Source organism: Peromyscus eremicus, chromosome 13, assembly GCF_949786415.1.
Source record: "Peromyscus eremicus chromosome 13, PerEre_H2_v1, whole genome shotgun sequence".
Lineage (NCBI taxonomy): Eukaryota > Metazoa > Chordata > Mammalia > Rodentia > Cricetidae > Peromyscus > Peromyscus eremicus.
Window position 1 is genome coordinate 61,177,051 of NC_081429.1, and position 26,882 is coordinate 61,203,932.

A 26,882-nucleotide genomic window follows, 5' to 3' on the forward strand; every position below is an offset into this window, starting at 1 on the left:
AACAGCTCTGGAAGCTTCTTCCGATTTGGAGTCTTCATGAATTCCAAGCTTTATATTTTTGAGAACTGCTCATAAAATTTTTTGTAGTTCTCTTTATCTTCTGCTAGTTCAGTGAATAGTTCTAAGAATTCTTGACCCAATTCTTTCTGATAACTTTCAAAATTCTGCTTTGCTGCAACATCTCATGGGAAATATTTAGAGGGAAATTCCAGGAATCTAGCACCCCTCCAATAAACTTCAGTTTAAGAATTTTAACAGTCCACAGGATGGCACTGTATAGCTTGATCTCTTCACACACACACACACACACACACACACACACACACACACACACACACACTCACCCCTACCTCTCTTTCTCTCTCACTCTTTGCTGTAGGAAGTATTTTTTCCCAGTATGGAAAATGACAGTTTCACTGTGTTGTTATCCACCATGAAGAGTAATACAGCCTATTGGCTAAATTCCATTATGTTTTAGATTTCTGAAATTCTGTCATTTAATATTTTAGAACATTTACTAAAATGTTCTTCATACATTTGACCAAATAATGTATAAAAGTATTGTTTTTCTGGTATTCATGAAAAGAAACATTTATGAATAGATGCCTGAAATAAAAGTTCATACTTTTTCTGAAAACATTTAAAATCTTTGTTTTGCTCTTTCAACTTCCGACATCACATTTTTCTCAAGTATTATGTAACAGGAAGACAATTTGCTTAGGAATTAAAATTCAAACAAATATGAAAAGAAGGAAATCCTTAAGTCTGAGTTCTAAAAGGTACCTGTTATCCTTTTTAAAATTGTTGCTGTCTATTAATCCATGGCTGTTAGAGTCAGCAACTGTAACTCTACCAGAGTGGTTAGGCCGCAAGAGCCACAGCTGGAGGGAATTCTGTTCCCTCAGGTAGTGACTCTTTCAAAGCTGTGAAGAGAACTTAACTAAATCTCTGTCCCTCTAAAGAACTCAAGATTCAAAGGTTAAAGTGAAATTCTGCTCTTCAGAGAGGCTGAATAGCAAGTAGCTCACCTTCCCTGTGGTGGTATTGTGTTCCCCAAAATATTGTGCAATGCGCTAATAAACTTACCTGGGGTCAGAGAACAGAACAGCCACAATATTAAACATAGAGGAAAGGCAATGGTAGCACACGCCTTTAATCCTAGCATTCCAGAGGCAGAGATCTACCTGGATCTCGGTGTGTTCAAGGATACAGCCAAGCATGGTGACTCACACCTTTAATCCCAGATAGTGAGCCTTTAATCCCAGGGAGTGATGGCAGCAAGCAGAAAGGTATATAAGGCATGAAGACCAGAAACTAGAGCTGGTTAAGCTTTTAGGCTTTTGAGCAGCAGTTCAGCTGAGATCAATTTGGACAAGGGCACAGGAGTTTCCAGTCTGAGGAAACAGGATCAGCTGAGGAATTGGCGAGGTGAGGTGGCTGTGGCTTGTTCTGCTTCTCTGATCTTCCAGCATTCACTCAATACCCAGCTTCAGGTTTGATTTTATTAATAAGACCTTTTAGATTCGTGCAACACTTCCCTCCTAGCTCACATCCTCCAAAAAGCCCTCATGCTTCTCGCCCCTCCTTAAAAACCCTTCTCCACCTGGCTCCTCCCTACCACTTCCTGTCAGCTAGTTGCTGACTCAGCCTTCTGACCGCAGGTGAATTTTATTTAATCAAACACATCTTTGCATTATTAAACAAATGTTCCAGAGCATAAACAAAAGCAACACACTTTGAAATAATATCCTACATTTCCCCCTTTTTGTCTAAACAAAAAAATGGAAGGTTTTAACCTTAACATAATAAGACTGTACACAATAAGAACAATTATCAAGTAAAGATTACATTCACAGTGTTAATGAATTCCAGTTCATTTCTGTCTGGCAAATTAAAAGAAAATATTTCATTATTTATCCTATGAATCTAAAGTTTTATGCCTAATTTACTTTCTATCATAACTAAGCAAAACTGCAGCTATAACTATCTAGTCTTCAGCTCCATCAAAGACCCCAGAAGGGTAATATTATTTGAGTAAATAAAAATGCATTGCAAGCTCTAGAAATGACAGAGACATCTGACTGCCTGGACAGTCACCCAATGTTCCTTCTGCAACCTTGGGGCATCCATCTTCAACCTACAGGCCCATAGTATCTGGCAGACTTCTCAGTGAAGCAGGAAATTTGAAGGACTGTCCTGCCTTGTTTTCGAAAAGGTCATCAGTTGCTTTTCTCTGTGTCCTGCAGAGAAACTCTTCTGTGAAGCAGGAACAGTTTTTTCCTGTGTGTCCTGCATGCCCAGTCTGCACAGCACATTGTCTGCAGTCAAAGGCAAGAACAGTTTCTTTGCCCAGTGGCTAACCTTGCCACAATGAAAGCAAACTCCATAAGGAGTTTCTTCAATGCCCATCATCTTCTCTGAAGTAAATTGGTGCTGCCAGGAACAGATGTGTTTATTGTCATGAAAAACTTTAAATTAACAAAACAATTTAAATAACATATTTTATAGGTCTTTGAAGTATTTGAAGACCATCTATTTAAAATATAGCTATTCAACCTAGAAAACATACCTAACATAGCTACAGATTTGATTGTTAAAAATGACTAACTACTGACCTGTGTTTCTTGATTTCCTGTATAATTTATAATAATACCTTTCAAAAACTAGAACTTTACCTTACATTTCTAAATGAACTGCATAGGTACAATACTCTAAATAAGAGTAGAAACACATATACAATATGTGATAACAAAAACAACCTTAAATTTGTATCAATATATAAAAACCCCTTTAAACAAGAGTAGAAACATATATACAGTGTAACAAAAATAACTTAAAATTTATATCAATATATAAAAATCTTTTAAACGAAATATAAATATATATAGTTTTATATATATACATATATTTAGTGTGCTGCAACAAAAATTACCTTAAATTTGTATCAATCCTTACAAATATAAAATATTTGAGCTTAATATTAGTTTATAATAGATTCAATAATCTACCCTATTAGAGTAGATTCAACAGTCTACCCTTCCATCCTATCATTCCTATATTCCCCCTTTCTTTTCTTTTTCCTCTTTTCTTTTTTTCAAAGAGATCCCTGAATATAATATCATTTGCATAATTTCCTTCCTTGTCAATACCAGTAACAATTAATAAACAACCCCCATAAATGATGACAAGTGTCCATAACCCACCAAATGATCAAATACCATTCTCCCCACCTCTTAGGAATGTGGGCGTTGTCCCCAAAGTTACTTCCTGTTGTCTAGGGGCGATGATACCCTGAAAAAAATTGAAATGTTGGCCAATGGCATTATTGTGATCCAGGTAGAATCGTTGTTGTGGAGTCCCATCTTCCTTTTGGAGACTTCAGATATCACTGTTAAGAAAATGTATTGCTCATTGTGGAAAACTTAAACATTATTAATATCAAAATGGAAAGTTTAAAAATTAAGATAATAATATACCTAAAGAAAAGTTTTAAAGAGTCAAAATAAATTTTAGGGGAAAGAAATTTGTGACAACAGTAGTCCCTAGATTTTGGTTTTCTTCTGTCCTACACCAAGTGGCTCTCCTGATATAAGACAGAGACTCTGAATTTTCTTTTAACAACATGCTTCGGTTTAAAGAAGGAGAGAGCCACGCTCCAACTCCAGAGGCAACTTTGCTTTGTAATTGAGTTGGGACATCAAATATTTCGAGAGATAAAGAGATTATACCCTGTAGAAAGTAATTATACCATTATACTAGATTGGTTTTTTTCTTGGCAATATTTTCCGGACAGTTCTCCCTTCTTCTTTAGATGTCTATCTGTCCAAAGGTTCTTGAAGTCTAATTTGGTGAGTTTTTTCTTTTGACATGTTAAATTGCCTACTCAGTTGATGGACTATCACTTCTGATCAATAGGTCTCTCCTGTTCGAATTGAATTTTATTAATTTTGATGGTATCCATAACTTTTCTCATTCTGTGGAAACAAAAGCAAAATCCCTTCCCCAATGTAGCACATATCCTGGTTTCCATTCTGAGGTCAGCATCTTTAGAGATATAGGCTGATTTAATTCTGTAGTTTTTTTTCTATTGTCCAATGTCTCTCTGCAGCTGTCATTCCTTTCTCATTAGCATTTAGAAAATTTAAAGTTAATATAGTATTATGCAGTCTATCTCTGGGGGGCTTGGTTACTCCCTTCTGTTTATTAATCATTTCTTTTAAAGTTAGATTTGACCTTTCTAAAACTGCTTGTCCTGTGGGGTTGTGTGGTATACCTGTAATATGCTTCATGTTATATTATGCAAAAAACTGTTTCATTTTACTAGAAATATATGCTGGACCATTGTCAGTCTTAATTTGTACAGGTATTCCCATAATGGCCATGACTTCTAATAGTATGCTTACAGAATCAGCCTTTTCAGAACTCAAAGCAGTAGCCCATTGAAATCCTGAATATGTATCTATGGTGTAGTGTACGTATTTTAGTTTTCCAAATTCTGCAAAATGAAACATCCATTTGCCAAATTTCATTTCTTTGAGTACCTTTTTGGGTTACTTCCTACAGGTAGTGGAGTTTGGTTATATAAGGAACAAGTAAGACGTTTCCTTATAATTTCTTTGGCTTGTAGCCAAGTGATAGAAAAATCCTTTTTTAAACCATTGCTATTGACATGGTTTTTTTTTTTTTTTTGAAACTCTGAGGTGTCCAGCACATTTTCTATTAATAACTGATCAATTTCATAATTACATTTTGCTAGAGGGCTTGGCAGACCTGTATGAGAGCTGATATGTGTTATATATATATATGGAATGATTCCTATTCCTGACTCTTTCTTGGGGCCAATATCAGCTGTATTTCTGATCCATTCTTCTATGGGTGCTAATCTTGCCCTTAAAGGCCTAATCACCCTTTTATATTCTGCATTAGCATTTTCAAAAGCCAAAGATTCAACTAATATTTGTCTAGTGTCTGAATCATATATCAGTCTATTTACAGCTGATGTTAATCTGTGTAAAAATTCAGTGAAAGCTTCTTTCCGGCCTTGCATAATTTTAGTAAATGATTCAGTCCTCTTTCTCATGTGCACACATTTTTCTCCTGTCTGTCTTTTGTTATAGAGATGCCAACTGAGAACTTAGAAGGGTTACTATATAATCAAAAATGAAAAATTAAGTTTCCAAACCTATTTCAGGAAGGTTTTGTTACTGAGTTTTAGGATAAAAGTATAGGCCAGTGTGTGTGTGAAGGGCAAGGGAAGGGAGCTTTAGTCATGTGACACACCAGGAGGACCAGAGCTGGTCAGTGACCCCAGAACCGTCTTCCAGGGGCTGACACTGGACAGGAGAGGGCATCAAAGACAGAGGCTGGAGGTGATGTGGTTGGGTTCCGCATAGCTAACAGAGCAGGCATCTTGGTGGGGCCAGAAGTCTGGTTGATCACGAACTCAGTTCTGGTCCTCCAGGGAGTTCTGGGTAAGTTACTATGGCTCTGGCTCCCACAAAATCATTGGTCTTTGTTCTTGGGTCAGCCTCAGTTTCCAACAAGGTGTGACTGCCCCCACTTGGAGTCCACCCCATTGTGGGATGTTTGCTCTGCCAGGCCCAATGCTGCATTTGTCAGAGTCCTGGTCCCTTGTGTCAGTCTGTGCTGTCCTTGGAATCCAGGCAGCAGGGAGAGAGTAACTCAGGAAGAAGAAGCACTGGGTGGTGGCACACCTTCAGTCCCGGCACTGGGAGGCAGAAGCAGGCGGATCTCTGTGAGTGAGTTAGAGGCCAACCTGGTTTACTAAGTGAGTTCCAGGACAGCCAAGGCAACACAGAGAAACCCTGTCATAGGGGGGAAAAGTAGAATAGAGCTGGAGTAGGCAGAATTGCTTTGGCGAGGCTGGCGACTGAGTTATTCTTTGGTGTGTTCTGATTAACTGAGCCTTGGGAACTGCAGTAGAAACACTGAGCATGACCTTAGGACATGTTAGAACAGGACCCAGGCCACCCACGGGAATCTTGACTCTGCTCAGTTAAGGCTAAGCTACCGAGGTCACGTGAGACATGTCCTGTTCTATGAAGAGAATGAACAGTCCTAAAGATCCATCTATACGTTACAAAGGTCTGTTAGCTGTAATACTTGCTTTTCTCAGTTTTAACAAGTATTCTGTTTTTACTGTTACTGACAGTGGAGAAGGTGACATGTTAGAATCCCTTTTGTATTATAATAAAGAGCTGAATTTTTCTTAACATCATTTAGTAGAAACTGAGGATTTAATGGAACATGAAAAAAATGAAATGATTTTCTTAACTAAATTGAAGTGGTTTTTTTTGAGAAACTTTTAAATTCTGTCTCGTTTGCTACAATTCTTCCCACTCTCTGAATTTTTTTTCTTTCCAATCATTTTAAAACTTCAAGAAAAGAACCAAGCCCTCTTTAAGACTGAAATCTTAATCTTGTGTGCTCTGGCTCACTGTGATATTCTCTGCCATGTGATGACCCAGCAAGAAGGACCAGATGAGGCTCTTCAGACTTGGACATGCCACTCTTTGAGGGATGAGGTCTTTTTCTTTATACATGGAAAATTACCTATATATGGAAGTATTCATATATGTGTGTTTGATTACTGGAATAGTAACTGCAGGAACAGGAAAACTCTTGATTTCTAAGTGTGCACACTATACTTTTTTGCATTAATTTTTATTCATGCTCATGACTGGATGGTAATATCCATGTGTGGATGAATAACTTCTTTTCCTTGATCAAGTTTCCCACTTGGGGAATCTTATCTAGTTAAGATTTCTTCTGTCTTAGAGTTAAGATTGTCCTTAGTTGCAAGGTTCTCCTAGAAAGTTTTCAGGTCCTTGCTCTTGTGGGGATCAGACTCAGAGCCTCGTGCATGCTGTTGGAGTAGTCTCCAGAGCCGTGACCTCAGCCTTCATTATTCATAAGTAAGCATGAGTCAATTTTCAGGATGTAATGCATATTTTTCATATATATTGTATATATCTACAAGTTAATTTTCAAGATGTCATGCATATTCTTTCACATATATTACATATATCCATGTTAATTTTCAAGATGTCATGCATGTTCTTTCACATATATTACATATATCCATGTTAATTTTCAAGATGTCATGCGTCTTTTCACATGTGTCTCACCTTAGATAGTCTGCCCATGCATGTCTGTCTGTCTTGTTAGAGCCGTTTGTCCTTTGCCTTTCTCTACCCCATCCCAAGGATATTCATTTCATTGCCAAGAACATGGCTTTCCTGCTTCCCTCCTCACCCACTTTATTTAAGGCTTTCTTTGGGTATGAGCGTTTCTGGAAGCTGTTAGACACTTGCAGATTCCCAGCTCTGTGAGGTATTCTCTTTTTCCCTTGGCCATCTCCTGTGGTTGCGCTAGTTAGATGTTTGTTTCATTCTGTTTGTAGTTGTGAAAGCACCCTGGGTTCAAGGCCCAGTGGGAGCCTCCTGTCCTCCTAGGCTATGTCTTCCTTGCTCTATTCCCACCCACCGTGTTGGCTTGGTGATTTGTGATTTAGATAGTTCTTTTGTTTTAGAATCATAGAACCTTCACAGACCAGAGTGGGGGAGGTAGTTCCTTTTGTCTACAAAGTAAACTCCTTCAAAGGATATGTGATCATGGGAAGTTTGAAACTAACTAGAGCCTCAGTATGACTTTAGCTGTATTCAAGATTGCTCTCAACTATTTCCCAAGCAGCCAAATATATTGATGTCTATTAGTGCTAGAGACTGGTTAGATACTGAAGATAAAATAGTGAACAAGTCAGACATGTTTTCTTTCCTTTCAGAGTTCTCTGTTGAGTCAGGCAAGTGCAGAGTATCTGATAATCCGTGAGAGTAGCACCTCTGCAGTGCGCATGTGCGGGTAGTTTAGTGATGAGATGCTATGGGGATGCATATGGAGGAAGTCATTTTGGACCCAAGATTCAGAAATGGAGAGTTTGCCTGAGAAGAGCCAGTCAGGAGAGAAGAATGCAGTGTGTGGTACAGTCATATCAGTCTTTGCCGAAATACTGAGGGACAGTGTGTGAGTGAGGAGAAAATGACTAAAGGCGGGAGAGGGAGAGTGCTGCAGGAAGTTCATTGGGCCTGCATCTGGAATGTGCAGCAGGTAGGAGTTAAATACTGAAGCCAGAGAGGTGAGAAGCCAGATCATCCTCCTACATAAAGACGCTGAATAATTTATCCTGGCATCAATCTGGAGAGCTGCTTAAGTGCTCAGCAGGGGCTTGACTAGAACATATTTACATTTGAGAGAGAGAGAGAGAGAGAGAGAGAGAGAGAGCTCTCTTAGGAAAAGAATAGACTGGCAGGGAGTGGGGTTGAAGGCAAAGAGATTATTTAGGGAGCTATTTTAGGGATTCAGGTGAAATGATATGGGGGTACAGGTAATTAACGGAGAGCAGGCAATGGGGTAGATTTAAGAGAATAGTTTAGGAGATGTGATGAAACTTGACATGAGATGTACATGGAAGATAACAGGGCAAGGATGGCATCCAGGTTTCTAGTCAGGGCCATGGTTAGATGAGGGTACTGTTTGCTCAGAGATGGGAGGAAGATTGGGTATGAAGTGGTAGGGAGGGCAAAGGGAACTAGTTTGCATTTGGAGCTTCATTGAGAGATGCCAGGAAGTACCCAGTGGGGGTACTTAGTCTGAACTACCATGTCTTATTGAATATGCAGGTATGAAATTTGGATTGCTGCATAAGCAGTAGTGTAACTTTGAGATGCAGATACAGTGTGTGCCTGTGTAATGTGAATTAGCTCACAAGTGACTGGTAATGGGAGATGGTATTAGGATAGTGCAGAAATCCATTTGGTTCATATGCAGGATTTTGTTGTTGATGTTTTTGCTAGACAAGGGGCGGATAGAGCGTTGAGATTGTCAGCTAACAGGAATCCTTAGTTCATTTGTGTTATAAACAGGAATTGCTTTGTTTGTTTTTTAAGAAAATTGAAAACAAAATGTCTTTTCTAGGGGCATCTTCCCCTGATGACCAGTCCCCAGTCCACACAGCTGGGGTGTTTCATGGTGGCCTCCTTGGCTCATAGCGAGACCCCCTGTGCTATCTTGGCTCCCTGGGTTACATTTCTGCCCAGATTAAAGCAGTGTCCTTTCTGCTTTACTTCTGTGCACATTAATCACCTACTGTGACCATCTTGGTTTGTGTGGAGCACCCTGATTGGGGGCTCTAAACTGTGACCCCAGTATCATTTACAGTTTTCATCAGCACTAACATTTCAAAGTTGCTTAGGTTCTGAGCAGACTACCCTAACCTTTTTTCCTATACACTCTATGCAGTTTAATAAAGTATGGGTTTTTTTATTGGTTTATTTTTAGGAATTCATTGTTTTACAGTTGAGAAGCCTTGTATCAAAAAAAAAAAAATGTCAATAGAAAAGATTATGTACAGAAACGTACAGTGTGGTGTGGTGTGTAGAAAGTCAGTCCAGGATGGAATCCTTAAGCACACTAGTGTCATTAACCAGGGGCAGAACAAGAAACCTACAGAAGACACTATGGAAGGAGTGGGTGGATGACTGGAAGTCAGAAGCAAGCCAGGAGAGTGGATTTGTCTTGAAACATTCTTGTTGGCTTTTGTGCTCCAGAGATCTTTGACAGTTCTTTACATCGCCATGAGGAATGTTTTCCAGGTTCATCCTATGCGCTTTGTTCCCAGACTTCAAGTCCCTTTGTTCTCTAAAGCAGTCCTGGCTACTTTGATTACAAAATGGTGGTGAGGGGTTATATATACTGGGTAGGTTGCTAGTTGTTTCTAGGCCTTTCAGTAAAACTGAATATAGAAAATAGGCCATCAACTCAATATTTCCTGTCAAAATTGAGGTCTTAAACTTATTTAATGCTTGAAATCTTTTTTTATGTTGGAAGTATTTTTTAAAATGATGTGAGCAGGCCACCCTTGTCAAGGAAGCAGGTAGGCTAACTGCAGATCTTTACCTCTCCCTCATATCCTCCAAATCCATCCCCCCAGGTCTTATCCTCAGGTCTGTAGCAAACTACCTGCTGCAGATCTTTACCTCTCTGTCATTACCTCCAAATCCACCCCCCCATCTCCAGAGGACCACATAGATCTTCCCCTTTCCATCATTACCTTCAAATTGCCCCCCATCTCCAGAGGACCACACAGATCTGCTTATTGCTATGGGTGTGATGGGGACTGAACCCAGTGGCCCTACTACTGACCTGCTCCCCAGTTTAAGAGCTGTGTGAAGGCTCAGCTACTTACTAGGCATCCAAAAATGTTAAAATGACAACAGAGTCCAGAGAGATTGTGGATGGGAAAATAACAAGCCATTAATGTTACTGAGCAAGCTGGATGGCCTGGGGCTACAGATTGCCTAGGGGATGAGTATAGATCAACTGTAGATGCATGGAATAGAGGGATGGCCTTAGACCAACACTTTAGTGTAAAGAGAAGAGAGAGGAAAAACCTCAGAAGATATAGTGATGTCCCAGGGAGCAGAGGGAGTCCTCTGTCACATGCATGGAAAGTTCCACTCAGATGAACAGAGGTCTGGCAACTCTTGGCAGGGTGCAAGGTAGATACAGGGGGTTAAAAATTGATTAGTTGATCTGGGCAGTGGTGGCACATGCCTTTAATCCCAGCACTTGGGAGGCAGAGGTAGGTGGATCTCTGTGAGTTCAAGGCCAGGCTGGTCTACAGGACAGCCAGGACTGTTACACAGAGAAACCCTGTCTCAATGCCCCCCCCCCAAAAAAAAGATTAGTTAATGCAGTAAAAATGGAAGGCTTTAAGACCTTTCTTGTATGGCAGAGAAGCACCTCCTTTAAACCGTTAAAATTAATGGTTAAATAAAATACAACATTAAGCTTTAGAAGTTTTTTGTTTACAAGACAGGGTCTTGGTATTCCAGGCAGGTCTCAAGCTCTATGGAGCTGAGGATAACCTTGAATTCTGAGCCCCCTGCCTTTGCCTCCCAGGTGCTAAGATTACAAGTTTGTGCCACTGTACTTGGTTTTGTGCAGTGCTTAAGACTGAACCCAGGGCTTTGTGCATGCCCCCCCACACCCCTCCCCCATACCCCTCCCACATACCCCTCCCTGTTCCCCTCAAAGTCATGGCCTTTTCTTATTGCATGCGCGCACAGACACACACACACACACCCCTAAATCTAACCCGCTCAGTCTGTGTGTCATTTTTTATGCATGTTTCCAAGGCTGACCATTTGGTGTTGGGTAACCAATTGGTGTACTCTTCTCTGTGGAAGACTGTTTCTCCCACTTTTAGCATTCCTAAGTTGCCTGTAGTTATTTGTGTAGGGTTGAGTCTCTTAGGTTTTTCCATGTCCACTTTGGCATGTCCACTGATGCTGTCCTTATTCAGCGCACGTTTGGGCAGTCATGTGGCTGAGGCTTTAGGCGTGTAGCTTCTGATGTTGCTAGGAGACAATCTCACTGCAAACTCCCTGATCCTCTGGCTCCTACTGACTTTTTGACCCTTCAATCGCCTGCTTCTTTCCAAGTGTCTGCTTTGTTCTGGGATGTGCTGGCCGTGACCTTCTCAGGTTCTGCTCTCTACCCCTAATTTCAGTCTTTACTTAGCTGTCATGCGATCTTCAACTCGAATTTCAGATGACCTTTAAACTTACTTGCCTGTCACCACCCCACAGCTGACCACTGTGTTTTAGTTTAAATACCTCAATACTAACTTTGTCTGATCCCTTACACCCTTTGCTCCTCATGTTGGTCTAGGTTGATTGCTCCTGGGGCCACTGTTCAGCCACTGCTGGCAAGGGAGGAAAGTCCTTAGGCAGAAGCCTTTTCTTCTAGCTCATCCTCATTTCAAAATTACATGTCTACTTGAATGTGTATGTGTTTGTGTGTGTCTATGTGTGTGTATGTGTATGTGTGTGCATATACATACACACACACACATGCACACACTTTACTGTGTGACAGGAAAGCCGAAGGAAGGGGGATTATTAGGGAGAAGAAAGGGGACCAACAAAGGGGGTGGTGGATGGAGGTGTCTTAGGGTTTCTCTTGCTGTGATGAAACACCAGGACCAAAAAGTAAGCTGGGGAGGAAAGGGTTTCTTTGGTTCACACTTCCACATTGTAGTCCATCACTGAAGCAGGACAGGAACTCAAACAGGGCAGGAACCTGGAGGCAGGAGCTGATGCAGAGGCCATGGAGGGGTGATGCTTGCTCCTCATGGCTTGCTCAGCCTGCTTTCTTACAGAACCCAGGACCACCAGCCCAGGATGGCCCCACCCACCATGGGCTGGGCCCTCCCCCACCATCACTGATTAAGAAAATGCCTTACAGCAGGATCTTATGGAGGCATTTTCTCAATTGAGGTTCCCTCCTTTCGAATAACTCTAGTTCGTGTGTCAAGACTAGCCAGCACAGAGGTATAATGAAGTAAATATCATTGAGATAATGATCTTTGTATGAAATGCCATAATGAAACCCATTATTTAGTAATGCAAGCTAATTTTTTAAAATTACATGATCAGTTGAAGGCATAGAAGGTTAAACCTTTAGAGGAATGGTCTGAAGCTGTGGCTGATGGATGAGGACAGGAAGAAGAGAAGGAGGGAACTCACATACGGGGTAGCTCGGCTGGAGTGCCTAGCTCCTTGCAGGCCATGGGGTTTTAAAAATATATACTGCTGTATGTCATATATGTGTTTATATCACATGTGTGATACATGGGGAAACTTAAAGGTTTTGACAATCACTGTGTCTTTTGGAAGAGAACGATAGGACTTAGGTTGAAAATTATGCTCAGAATTTAGCTTGATATGTAAATAATAATGGCCATAATTATGTGCTGTCTGTGGAACTTTAATAGGTAAAAGAGGAGGGCAATAATTAGATAGATGAGAGCTGAGGAAGGGTCTATGAGTTGAGAACTGGAGACATCTGTGCCCTGGGCTCACAAACTCTGTGCTAATTAGCTACTAATTGCCTGACATTTCCTTTAAATTCATAGTAGCACATTCCTGAACAGTTCCGAGTTCTCAGTTACAATATGACAGCCAAAAGTAGAGACTCAAATAGAAGTGAAAATTATCAATATAGCATGTCTTATTTTTATCAGAATCATAAGATTTCACCGTAGTCTTGAAGTATATAGATGTTCTGACTTGGGCAATGTTGTCAGTTGACCGTGTCCTAGCATGGTGTCCAGAACAAACACATTTGCCTACACAGAGCAAACCTAGTATAACTTACAGGTGTTGACCACAAAGGACATAGGTACTGACTGAAGGCTGTCATTGATTGACATGTTTATGGCCATGATCATTACATTTTAAGCTTAATGTACAGTATAAGAAAATACTTGTATGTTCAAGTGTTTTCTTAGTGACATCCTTAAAGGGTTAGTAATTTACAAATGTGTGAAGAGGCAAAACATATGAAGAAACTTAGAAAATCGTAATGAAAATTAAGAGAATCAGATAGGGAACCCTATTTAGCTAACACACAGCACAAAGAGCCTGCAATTGTTCTGAGTTACATACTCACTGGTTAAAATGAGAATGGGAACAATGTGAACTTGTGAATAACAGGGACGGAGCAGAGCACACAGAGCGGAGGTACAGTGACAGCCGTCAGCACACACAGTGGTGGGGGGTCTTCACACACGCTTCGTCCCAGCGTTTGCTGTGCTCAGTGCTCGCTCTTTTCAGTGCAACTCTCCAAATGAGACGAACCTTCAACCAAACCTTTTAGTAGCCAATCCGGACACATTTTATGGGTCTCATTAAATGCTGCATGGGAAGATAATGATGTGGCTAATTTTATTTGACGAAATAGGTTAAGTAAAGAAATGTGTTAAATACTCTTTTCAAAATTACTGAAATTTTCCATAGTAACTTGATTGCGCTTTTATGGTTATTAGTGCCAATAATAAACAGTACTCGGCCTCCGTGGAGAGTAGGTGTCCTGTAATGCCGGGAAGGCTGAGAGCACAGTTCAGGTTGCTAAGGGAAACTGCCCACTTAGAGCAGGCCAGCCTCACCTGTCAGAGATGCCTGTGCCTTTGCGTCCAGCAAATTCATCGGGACTTGTGAGGTTTGGGGCTGAGACAAACTGCTGTGGAATATAAAGACAGTGCACACTTACTTGTTTTGTAATATTTGTTTGTTAATCTTTCAATTTTTACCACATATTAAGGCATTTTCCCCTCTTATTTCCCTAGGGAGTTGGTCTTTCCGTTCATGGACGATTCCGAGTGGCTACGGAAAGGTCCGTCTTTGCAATGCCAGAAACGGGAATAGGTAAAAACACCAGAAAGGTTTTGTCATTACTTTTGAATCACATTCCTTTACTACATTTCAGATATTTTATACCTATACACATGGAGTCAAAGGACTCCATGTGAGACACAACAACGAAAGAACTTAAAATGACCAGGGACTCTCCGTTAGCTCAGTAATTACATTATCTGAAGATATTAGTACCCCGGAGTTAACGTTTCCAAACTTTGAGAGCCTCATAGGTCAGCATTCCTGTTTGGTGCTGAAGAGAGTCACTCCCGCAGGGTGTGTGGAAAGGGCTCCTGTCTTCACCGTTGTGTCTGGTAGATGTCTGTGCTGCCAGCCGGTATATCACCTTCTTGGCTGCTGTTGCCTTACGGTATTCTGGAAATCAGGTAGCGGTAACCACCCAGCTTTATCCCACCCCAAGTGGTTTTGGTTATAAAGACCATTTGTATTTCTGTATAAAATTTACTTTGTAAATTGCAAGAAAAATGCCTTCTGTTGTGTTTGGCAAGTCTACCATCTTATCAGGCAAAATTGACTTCTTTCATGGTTGTGCTGTATGTGTTTGCGTGTGTGATGGTGTGTGTCTGGCCTGTGCATGTGGAGGCCAGGGGTGTCTTTCTCTGTTTCTCTCCACCTTATTTTTTGAGACAGGGTCACTCATTGAATCTGAAGCTGACTCATGTAACTAGACTGTTTGGCAACAAGCCTCGTGGATCCTCTTATGCACCTTCTCAGCACTGGGATTGCAGGCATGTGCCACCACACCCAGCTCTTTCCAGGGTGTCTAACTCTCCTCATGCTTGCGTGGCAGACACTTCACTGAGTCAATCATCTCCTCTGCCCAAGAACTGATGTCTTAGTAAGATGGTGTCTTTAGAACAAGTCAGTTTTTCAGTTTTAATTTTCCAAAGTTTTATACTTCTCAGTGTGTAGGTCTTACACATATTTTACCAGAATTGGGTCCATTTCCTATTGCTTGATATTGTAGATAATGTTTTCCATTTTTGTTTGAAAACATTTTCAGACAATATATTTTGATCATGTTTTTTCCCTACCCCAGCTCCTCCCAGCATCCTTACCACCTAATTTTATGTTCTATCTCTCTTCCCTTCAAAAGAGGAAAAAAAAAGAAACAAAAATGAAAACAAAACAAACAAAAAACAAGCAGCAATCCATCCACACAAAACCCCAACACCCAAAATCAAAACAAACAGGTAAAAGGCCAGTAAGAAAAAAAAATGCTAAAACAGAGGAAAATACAACACAAAAATGCCACTGAATTCATTCTGTGATGGCCAGCCACTCCTGACATGGGCCTGCCCTGGAGTGTGGTTGATGTTCCTAGTGACACTCCTTTGGAGAAAGCTGATGTCCCCTGTCCTAGCAGGTCTCAGCCGCAGATGGATTTTGGTTAGGGCTGTGTTCACATGCCTCTCTCAGAGCGGAGACCCCATGTAGCTTGATCCTATGCAGTCTTGTGCATGTTGCTGTAGCCTCTGAGTTCATATGTGCATCTGTCCTATTGTGTCTGCAAGACAGTCTTTCCTTGGAGTCACCCACCACCCTTGCCTATCTTTCTGCCTCCTCTTCCTTACAGATCCTTGAGCCTTGAGGGAGAGGTGTTTGATAAAGACATCCCATTCAGGACTGAATGCTCCACAGACTCTCTCACGCTGCACACTGTCCTCTTCCTTGTGAGGCCCTCTCCTCCTCTCTCTTTACTAGGTACCTAACCTCTGTGGCCATTCAGATTGTAGTCCAGATGTAGAAAGCTTAAAAGCTAACATCTACATATAAGAGAAAACATAGTGTTTGTCTCTTTGGCTCTGGGTAACCTCACACAGAATGATTTTTTCCTACCTCCATTGTGTAAATGTATCACAGTTTCATGTCCATCAGCTGATGGACATTTAGGTATTTACAGGTTCTGGCTATTATGCATAGAGCAGTAATGACCATGGTTGAGCAACTGTCCTTGTGGTATAACGGAGAGTCCTTTGGGTTTATTGTATAACTGGATCTTGAGGTAGATCGATTCCCATCTTCCTAAGGAACCCACACTGATTTTCATAGTGATTGTACAAGGTTGCACTCCCACCAGCAATGAGTAAGTGCTCCCCTTTCCCACATTCTTGCCAGCATGAACTGTCGTTTGTTTTATTGATCTTGGCCATTCTGACTGGTGTAAGATGGAGTCTCAAAGTAGTTTTAAAATGCATTTTACTAGTGGCTAAAGATGTTGAACATTGGAGCATTTCTCTAAGTGTTTCTCAGCCGTTTGTGTTCCGCCTTTCGACAACTCTGTGCTTAGTTTGGCACCTTATTATTTTAATTGGGTTGTTTGTTTTATTGATGTTCAGATTTTTTGCTTTGTTTTTTGTTTTTAGTTCTTTATATATTCTAGATACTAACCCTCTATCAGATATATAAAAGATAAAGTTTTTTCCCCATTCTGTAGGCTGATAGTTTGCCTGAATGATGGTGTCCTTTGCCATACAGAAGCTTTTGAATTTCAGGAGGTCCTATTTATTAATTGTTGATCTTAGTGCCTCTGCTATCCGTGTCCTATTCAGAAAATCATTTCTGGTGCCAATGAGTTCAAGCTATTCTCCACTTTCTCTTGTATCAGATTCAGGGTATCTGGTCTTATGTTGAGGTCCTGGATCTGTTTGGATTTTAGTTTTGTGCAGAGTAATAGTGATCAATTTTCATTTTTTTTACCTGCAGCCATCCAGTTTGACCAGCATCATTTGCTGAAGATGCTGCCTTTTCTCTGATGTGTATTTTTTACTTCTTTGTTAAAAATCAGGTGTCTGCAGTTATGTGGACCTAAGTCTTCAATTCAGTTCCATTGATCAACATGTCTGTTTTTATGCCAATACCAGGCTGTTTTTATTACTATAGTTCTGTGGTACAGCTTGAAATCTGGGGTAGTGATACATCCAGCAGTTCTTTTATTATTCAGGATTGTTTTTGCTAATCCTGGTTTTTTGTGTTTCCATATGAAGTTAAGATTTTTTTTTTAAATTTTTATAAATAATTGGTGGAATTTTGATGGGGATTGCATTAAATCTGTAGATTGTTTTTGGTAGGATGGCCATATTTACTATGTTAATCCTACTGATCCATGAGTGTTAGGAGCTCTTTTTATCTTTTGATATTCTCTTCAGTGCTAAAGTTTTTATTGTACAAGTGTTTCACTTGCTTGGTTAGCGTTATCCTGAGATATTTTTTGGTTTGAGGCCATTGTGAAAGGTACTCTTTCCTTCATTTCTTCTTTCTCAGTGTGTTTGTTGTTTGTATATGGGAAATCTGCTCATTTGTGTGCGTTAATTTTGTGTCCTGCTATTTTGCTAAAAGTGTTTAATCAGCTATAGAAGTTTTCCTGATGGAGTTTTTAGCATCCTTATGTATCCAGTCTTACCACCTGCAAATAAAGATACCTTGACGACTTCTTTTCCAAATTGTGTCCCCTTGATCTGAGTCATTTTGTTGCTCTAGCCAAGACTTCCAGTTCTATTGAGAGGGTGGACAACCTTGTCTCACTCCTCATCCTAATGGAAATGCTCCCCATGTAAGTTGATGTTGGCTGTGGGCTTGACATAAGTGACCTTTATTAGTAGGTGTGGCCCATGTATCGCTAGTCTCTCAATCCTGCATCTCTGGGATAAAGACAAGTTGATCATGATAGATGTTTGCTTGGATTTGGTTTGGGAGTATTTTACTAAGAAATTTTGCATTTATATTCATAAGGGATATTGGTCTATATACTTTTTTTTAGGTCTTTGTGTCATTTAGGTATTAGGATATTGGTGGCTTCATAAAAAGAACTAGAAAGTGAACCTTTGGTTTCTATTTTGTGGAATAATTTGAAGAATATTGGTGCTAATTCTTCTTTGAGGGACTAGTATAATTCTGTACTGAATCCATCTGGCACTTGGTTTTGTTGTTGCTGGGAGATTTAATTATTGCTTTTATTTCACTAGGGGTTATGGGTCATTATAAATTGCTTATTTTATCTTGACTTAGTTTTGATAGGTCATTTATATCAATAAATTAATCTATTTCTTTTAGATTCTCCAGTTGGGTGGAATGCAGATTTTTTTTAAACTGTCCTTATAATTCTCTGAATTTCCTTGGTGTCTGTTGTTATGTCTCCCTTTTCATCTCTAATTTTATTTAGTTGTATCTTCTGTCTTTTACTTCATTTGGGTATGGGTTTGTCAGTCTTGTTGATTATTCTCAAAGAACCAACTCTGTTTCATTGATTATTTGTATTGATTTTGTAATTGTTCTTTGTTTATTTGTTTTTGTTTTTTAGAGACAGGGTTTCTCTGTGTAGCCCTGGCTGTCCTAGAACTCACTCTGTAGATCAGGCTGGCCTCGAACTCAGAGATCCCCCTGCCTCTGCCTCCCGAGTGCTGGGATTAAATAGAAGCACAGCACCACCATTTGGCTGTTACTGTTTTTATTTTATTGGTTTCAGCGCTGAGTTGATTTCCTCCCGTCTACTTGTGGGTTATTATTTCTTCTTGTAGCTTTAGAGGTTTTGGGTGTATTGTTAAGTTACTCATATGAGATTTTGTCAGGTATTTTTTTCTGCATCTATTGAGATGATCACTGGCTTTTTCTTTTTTCTTTAGTTTGTTAATAGTAAATTATTTTGAATGTTTTTTAAAAATATTTATTTATTTATTATGTATACAGCATGTATGTCTGCAGGCCAGAAGAGGGCGCCAGATCTCATTACAGATGGTTGTGAGCCACCATGTGGTTGCTTGGAATTGAACTCAGGACCTCTGGAAGAGCAGTCAGTGCTCTTATCCTCTGAGCCATCTCTCCAGCCCTTTGAATGTTTTTTTTATGTTCAAATTTCCCTGTGATACATCTTCCCCTGATATTTGTAAACTGTTTAATATGTTATTCGGTTTGATTTGCTGAAACTTTATGTGTAATTTTTGTAGTTCTGATTATGGGAGTTTGCAGTGTGATTTGTAATGACTTTTCTTTGGATGAGTATTGGTAATGCCGTTTTTTTTTGTTTTGTTTTGTTTTTTTCCCTTTCTGGAAGAGCTTGTGTAGAATTGGTATCATCTAAATGTGGAATACATCAGTAGTTTGTAATCATAGACTCGAAGCCTCTGGTACATACTTGGCCAGTCAAGCTGTCTTCTTGCACAAGCATTGGTAGGTTGAATCGTTGAAGGAATTTTTACAATCTATTAATATAATGCAGCCCATGCTATTCTAATATGTGTAGACTCTGTAGTGTTCTCTGTCCCTCTCAATCGTGATTAACTTCATGTCTACTCCTTTTTTCTTCAGCTCATTCTAATTTGAAGTTTATCAATTATATTGATCTTAAATCAGAATTTGGTTTTCGCTGAGATATTCATTACTTATTTTCAACTACTTTAGTTTTCATTTGCTGCTCTATGTTTCTAGTCTTGTCAGATAAAAGCAGGTTAATTGGCTTTTTAAAAAAATCACTTTTATGTACACATTTAGTAGAAGCTGTACTCCAGATTTTCTAGTACTGTGTAGTGAGATACTCTCCTGTGTTCCTGGGCTGCAGCTCCTGGTCAGCCATGTGATCATAAGAATGCACAGTTGATGTTCTGGGGTAGTGTGTTGTGTGGCTAAGTGATGACGCTCAGTGGGGTGTGTTAAGTGCATTTCAACTTAGAGTGTTTTTTTTTCCATTTAGTTTCTATTTCTATATTTTAAACTTCTGCCTCTGCAAAGTCTCATCTGCCCTTTGCATTTGTAAATAGCTTTCAGTCTGTGCATTCATCTCCCTTTTCATCTATGGAAATAGGATTTGACTTGCTAAATATATGACTTCTCTGTCTCTAAATATTTTGAACATATGAGCGAATTCTTACATTGATGTCAGTTTGAATTAATTCAGTCTCATTATATTTATCATGCCATATTAGTTGTCTAATTTTTTTTCTCGTTGAGATAGGGTTATGTAGGCTAGACTGGCCTTGAACTTAGAGATCCACCTACCTCTGCCTCCCAAGTGCTGGGACTAAAGGTTTGCACCACTAGATGGCTAGTGTGTTGGGTAGTTTTATGTCAACATGATACAAGCTAAAGTCATCTGAGAGGAGGGGACCTCAATTATTCTTGCATAAGATAGGACTGTAGGCAAGCCTGTAAAGTATTTTTCTAATTAGTGATTGATGGGGGAGGGCCCAGCCCATTGTGGGTGGTGCCTTTCCCTGGGCTGGTGGTCCTGGGTTCTATAAGAAAGCAGGCTGAGCAGGCCATGAGGAGCAAGCGTTACCCCTCCATGGCGTCTGCATCAGCTTCTGCCTCCAGGTTCCTGCCCTGTTTTGAGTTCCTGTTCTGACTTTCTCAGTGGTGGGAGAGGGATGTGGAAGTGTAAGCCACATAAACCCTTTCCTCCCCAACTTGTGTTTGATCATGTATTTCATTGCAGTAATGATAACCCTGACTAAGACAGCTAGTAATTTTTTATTGGATTCTAAATGCAACTTTTCTTTTGTTGGGTGCTGGATGCGTTTGAAGGTTATTTTGTTTTGTTTTTCCTCCCTTCCTTTCTACTCCCCTCTCCCTACTCCCTGCCCCCCTCTCTGTGACAGTATGTAGCTCTGACTGGTCCTGACTGGCCTTGAATTTACATAGATCTGCCAGCCTGTACTTCTTTTGACATTTTGAGTACTTCCAAATGTTCTTGCACTTTCTTCTAGGATGAATGAAAGTTGCTTGGAAACACTTTGCCCTTGTTAGGCATTTAGGGTTTGGTGTTTTGTTTTTGTGTAGGATGGGAATGACGCCTTAAGACACCGTTTATTTCCCACTGCAGAGGCAGGATCTGCCTTTGTCATCAGCTCATCTTGGTGGTGGATCCAGGATTCAGGCTTCTGGCTTTCCATTTAGTTCTTGTATCCCTTCCTGAGGTTCAGATCCCTTATTCACACACTGTAGTGATGAGTGCTAGGAGAGTCCAGGATGGGGAGACCCTGAGGTGTCAGTAGGGACAGCACCAGACTGTTCAGTTTGTGCTTCTGGGTGGAGGAGGCAGTTCAGGAAAAACAAAACAAAACACTGTAGTTGAAGGGATGCGCGTCCAGAGCTGTGGTTTTGCTGCGTGGAGATGCTTACACACCATGTGACTGCAGAGAAGACAGCTCTCGAGTTTGGTATTTGAGGGGACAGGTACAACTAGGTTAGAGACTGTTCATCAACTTCAGCCTATTCAATAAAACCATAGACTGATTGACTTAAAACAACATATTGGTTCTCACATCTCTGAGGGCTGAGAGCCAAGGTCAGGTATCAGTAAGCTTGGTTCTTCCTGAGCCGCCTCCTTCGGCTCTCAGATGGCCACCTCTTTGCCATGTCTTCATGTGGCCTTTCCTCTGTGTGTGTCTCTTTCATAAGGATAGTTCTGATGGACTACGGCATCCCCCTTGCAATCTGACATACCTGAACGTAGTTGGACCTTTTCGTCAGGACTTCAGGCTCCCAGTAATAACATGGAGACTTATTATTAATTACAAAAGCTCAGCCATAGCTTAGGCTTGTTACTAAGTAACTCTTACAACTTAAATTAGCCCATTTCTATTCATCTATGTATTGCCATGTGGCTTGTGGCTTTACCTGTCCTCCAGCATGTCTTGCTTCCTCTGCATCTCCTGGTGACCCCACCTTTCTTCTTCCCAGAGTCCTCTGTGTCTGGCTGTCCCACCTATACCTCCTGCCTAGCTAAAGGCCCTTTAGCTTTTTATTAAAGCAGTAAGAAGGTGCCTTGGCAAAGATACGTCTTTACAGTGTACAAAAGGATTAATCCACAACACCCGAAGTTCTGTCTATAAATGATACAGTTACATTGTGGGCTGAGGCTTCAACATACAGATTTTGGGACACAATTCTGTTACTAACCGAGAATAATCAGCATATGGGTGTTACTAAAAGCCGCAGGAGTCAAGGGAACTAACCACAGGTGGGCGTCCGAATAGCAAGTGTAGCCTCTGCAGCACTCAGAGGTCAAGGTGTAGAGACAGTGAGATGAAAAGATGTGTCAGAGGCCGGGCCACACCTTGTGGGACAAGGGCATATTTCAGGACAGAAGGGTCTCCTGTGCTCAGAAGGCCGCTGAGGCTCTCATCAGGAGGTGGGTGCAGGGCGAATGAGAAGACACAAGAGTGGCTGGGTCAGAGTGTGATGATAAGAGATTCAACTGAACACACGGGTGGACATTCACGACTGGGTTAGGGGGGTGTTCCAGTCTGAGAGAAAACATAGCCACTGAAAAATTTTAAGAAATGTGAAGTAAGACTCTGGGCAGAGTTTATGTTTAAAATATCACACTCTCTGGGCATGGTAACCCATACCTGTAATCCCAGTGGTGGGAGGCCGCAGGCTGAGGAAAGATCACAAGTTCAAGGCCACTCTGGGCTACTTCTCGAGGCTCTCTCTCAAGTTAACAGGAAAGAAGTTCTGTGCTTTCTGTTTGGAAAGCAGATGGTTTGTTAGTTGCCCTGGCTGTCATTCCTTAGGTACCGTCTACCTTGTCTTTGAGACAAGGTCTCCTCACTGTCCTGGAGCTTGGTTAAGCTAGTCATGTGACCCTAGTACTTCTCTGGCTTTTGCTTGTCCAGCTCTGGGATTGCAGTTGGATGCTGACACACTTGGACTTTTGAACCTGAGTTCTAGGGGTCAAACTCAGGTCCTCACTGACCATCTATCCCCCAGTACTGCATATTCCTAATATACAAAATATTGTACAGTCAAATACTTTCCTTACTGCTATAGCAATGAGATACAAAGAATTTGGAAAATGTTTAAAACAACTTAACAATTTATAACATTTTTTTTGTGATTTGAGTTTGTTGTATAACACATATCTGTAGTGCAGATTCACAGTCTGTATAGAAGTTATTGTGTGATGTAAGAGACTAACTCCACCTTCTGTTTTAATTATTCTTTTTGCTGTACTTAATTACAGGGCTATTTCCTGATGTGGGCGGAGGTTATTTCTTGCCAAGACTTCAAGGAAAGCTGGGTTACTTCCTTGCACTGACAGGGTTCAGACTGAAAGGAAGAGATGTGCACAGAGCAGGAATCGCCACACACTTTGTAGATTTTGAGAAGGTAATTGGGTGTTTGCTAGAGTGGTTGAGGTCACATATCTTTGGTAAGTATGAGTATGAATACGGAATTTATTGCTTACAGCTGTGTGACCTTGGAGAAAGTACCTCAGCCCACCCCATCCTTCCCTTCACCTTCCCTTTCTTCCTCCATGCTGTCCCACATCACAAGGGCTCCTTCTTTCCTGTCTTGTCCATCCTTCCGAGGTAGCGTTTGCTGTGTATGTGCACGTAGCTGCAGCCTACGTTTCTTTCAGGGTTGATGTGAAGGGAGCATAGATTTTAAGATAAGGGTCCTGGGGGGTTGAGAGCTTTGTGCCTCCGCAAAGTTCCACATCTTGTTTTCTTTCCTTCAGTTACACAAGTTAGAGGAAGAGCTGTTGGCCTTGAAGTCGCCTTCAGCAGAAGATGTTGCAGGTGTCTTAGAAAGCTACCAGGCCCAGGTAAGTCGGCCTCCAGCCACAGGAAAGGACAGTGCTCACACAGTGAGCAGATGGTAAGCTTGGGTTTGTGGCTATAGAAAGCGCACTGAGGATCATTTACTTTAAGGCTTGGTGGGAGGACCAGAGCTTCAGTGTTGGGCTGGCCATCTGATACCTACCCTCCTCCTGTGCAACTGCACAGCTTGTCTTTTGAACTTAAATGCTTAGCCTTGGAAGGAGCTTTTGAAAAAGCTTTTGCAATTCTCTGTGGCATTTCTGTGACAGAGGTTCAATGTTCAGACTATTTGTGGAGCTGCTAAAGTGAAATGCTAATAATAAAATATGCTGCAATGTTTAATTTCTTACTTACGTTACCTAAGTTTTCTTATAAAGGCCAAAAATAGAAACTGGGGAGGTCGTGACCCAGTGAGTGAAGTGCTTGCTGCACAAGCAGATTGGGACTTGCACTTGATCCCCAGCACCCACCTGTGGGAGCTTTTTATAAAGCTAGCTGTGGTGCATTTGTAACCCCAACTCTGGAGAGGTGGAGACAAGCAGAGCCCCTGAGCTTGTTGGCCAGCCAGCCTAGGTTAAATGGTGAGCTCAGGTGCTAATAAGACAGCACTTAAAGAGGAATGGCATCTAAGGTTGACGCCTGGTCTCCACAAATACCCACCCATACTATACATTTGCACATGCACACACACACAAACACACAAAGTCGAGAATCCTTAAAATCACAGTTGAATCACAGTTGAATACATGAATCTTTTAAAATTTCACTGAAATTGATGAAGTCAAATAAAATGAAAGGAACCAAGGTAGAAGTGAGACATCAATATAATGACAGCTTCGAAGAAGAAGGCTCTAACTCAGAAGTGAGATTGTGACATCATCCTTCAGTGTAGGAAGCCAGCTGGAGCAAGCTGACTCCTGTGGAGAGCCCTTTAAGGAACCGTGAACCTCTGAAGACCTGCACAGTGGGCAGGGGCATAGCACAGTGGTGGAGTGTTTGCTCAGCATATGCAAGGCTGTTTCTTCAGCACTGTGAAAAAGAAGGGAAAGAGTAAGAGAGAGGAAGAACTGAGGAAAGGAAGGGGTGATAGTCAGTTAGAGAGACCTAGAGACAGGGCGGAGGTAGGACAGGATACTGGTGTGCAGTAGGAAAACAATCAAAAGTGGCTTACAAGTTTTAATGAGTGCAGTTACACCTCCAGAAGTCTAGAAAGTCTAGCCAAGGGGCGGGGATAGGTGGGTGCTGTACAGAAGAGAGGGACCGTGCTAAGTGGGATGATCTGTAGCCCCTTTGAGCTGCAAGCTTGCAGAACCAGGGTCTGCTATCCTCCTCCGTGCACTGGCACTCAGGCCTGGTACATGTAGGTATTTACCTGATCCTTAGAACGCACCATTCAACTGACAGCAATGGTGGACATGTCATAATTCACAAAGATAAACAGGGTCATCCAGAGTGTTGGATCCTTAAGTGTCGGAATGGAGAAACACATGACAGACAGACTTTAAAGGAACAGCTTGACTGGAGTTCAGTGTTAAAAAGCTGTGTAATAGGACTGCCTGTATAGTGCTGTCTGTAAAAATACTGCATCCAAGACTCAGGCCCAGTTGCCATTGCTGCAGTCCAGTCTCACCTTCCAATAAAGTAGGTGTTCTGTACTGTAAGAATGGCCTTGATAAACTGGCTTCTCTTTATAAGATGATGCCTGGATCATGTCATATGATATGGGTTAATAAAAGAGAGATTAACTAGAAATATAAACAGGAGAGAGCTCAGGCTGAGAGGTAGGATGCCCCAGCCAGCGGGGTGTCAACAGGGGCGACCCACCTATGGGAGAGAATGAGAGGGATGGGGGAAACACGAGAGAAGACAGCAAGACAGTGTGTTCTGATCAACCTGCAAATTTTATTCTCCTCAGCAAGGTTTATATAGCATGAGAGGGGGAGGGAAGGGGTGCACGATGACGTGCCGTACGTGCAGGTGAAGGGGGACGTGCAGGTGAAGGGCTACGTGCAAGTCCTGCAAGTCGTGAGGCTGCTAGGTGGTAAGGTCACTGGTCAGGGCCCATTGTTCTGTTGCTATGCTACCTGACCTGCCTGACCTGTTCCTTATCTTTGGTTTAGGGTAGGGGCTTGTTCTCTGGCTTAGCTAGTACTTTTCCATGGTCCATGTTTGGTCTCTGACAGTAGGACAGCGGTAAAGGCTGAGTACTGAGTTCAGTGGTTGGCTAGCACTTGTGGTTGACTTCCTGAGGTAGTTTTCTCCGCCCTGCCCCCCAGAAGGTAGATCTGCAGGGATGCCAGCCATGCAGTGGAAATTTCTAGCCCTGATGGAGATTTGACACGTGTTCTCAAGTCTTAGGTCCTAGACTCTTATCCTTAGATTCATAGAAACATTTAGATGATAAAAATATAAATAAAAGATTTTTTTTTGCCTTTGGCACTTTCAAGAGCTTATCTGGAGTTCTGCAGATTGTCTGAATTTTGAACATATGGTGGCAGTTATTTATGAGAGTGTTAAATGTAATTTGAATGAAAGTGATAATCTGTCACAAAGTGTATCATTAAACGTGATGAACTTTTAAAAGATTTTTAAAAAGATTTGAGTCACTTCAAATTGCTTCTTTTTGAACAGTCCAAGATGGATCAAGACAAATCTGTCATATTTGAGGAACACATGGACAAAATAAACAGGTATTTAGCACAAGATACCGATCATGCTGTCCTTTGGAAGGCTATGTTAAGTCAGGTCTGCTCCCATTGCCATTATATTATTTGATAATGCTCCACAGTTTGAGATGGGTAGGATCCCATTTTCACTTCCATTTACCTTTGAAAGGAACATCTCACCTACTCTTCCAAGAGGAAATAGCCATTGCCATCCTCTCCCATGCTTACTCATTTTAATTTAAAATACCTCTTTTTAAAGTTGGGAAGGAAAGCTAGAGCATAATCGAATTACCTTACCTTTTATCCTCACAATGTCATCTTCCCAGAAGGTATTAAGCCAGAGGCCTTGCGCTGTGATCTGAGAACCTAGCTGACTGACC

At 41.1% G+C, this 26,882-nt stretch overlaps 1 protein-coding gene across 1 annotated transcript in view; it reads left to right on the plus strand.

Annotated features, from left to right (window-relative positions):
* The window catches only part of Hibch (3-hydroxyisobutyryl-CoA hydrolase), a 68,519-nt gene that overhangs the window by 32,235 nt on the left and 9,402 nt on the right, over nucleotides 1–26,882 (plus strand). Inside the window, exons 7-10 of the mRNA XM_059278492.1 lie at nucleotides 14,210–14,288; nucleotides 23,257–23,402; nucleotides 23,755–23,841; nucleotides 26,468–26,526. Coding sequence (XP_059134475.1) covers nucleotides 14,210–14,288; nucleotides 23,257–23,402; nucleotides 23,755–23,841; nucleotides 26,468–26,526 — 371 coding nt within the window. The remainder of the gene's footprint in view (nucleotides 1–14,209; nucleotides 14,289–23,256; nucleotides 23,403–23,754; nucleotides 23,842–26,467; nucleotides 26,527–26,882) is intronic.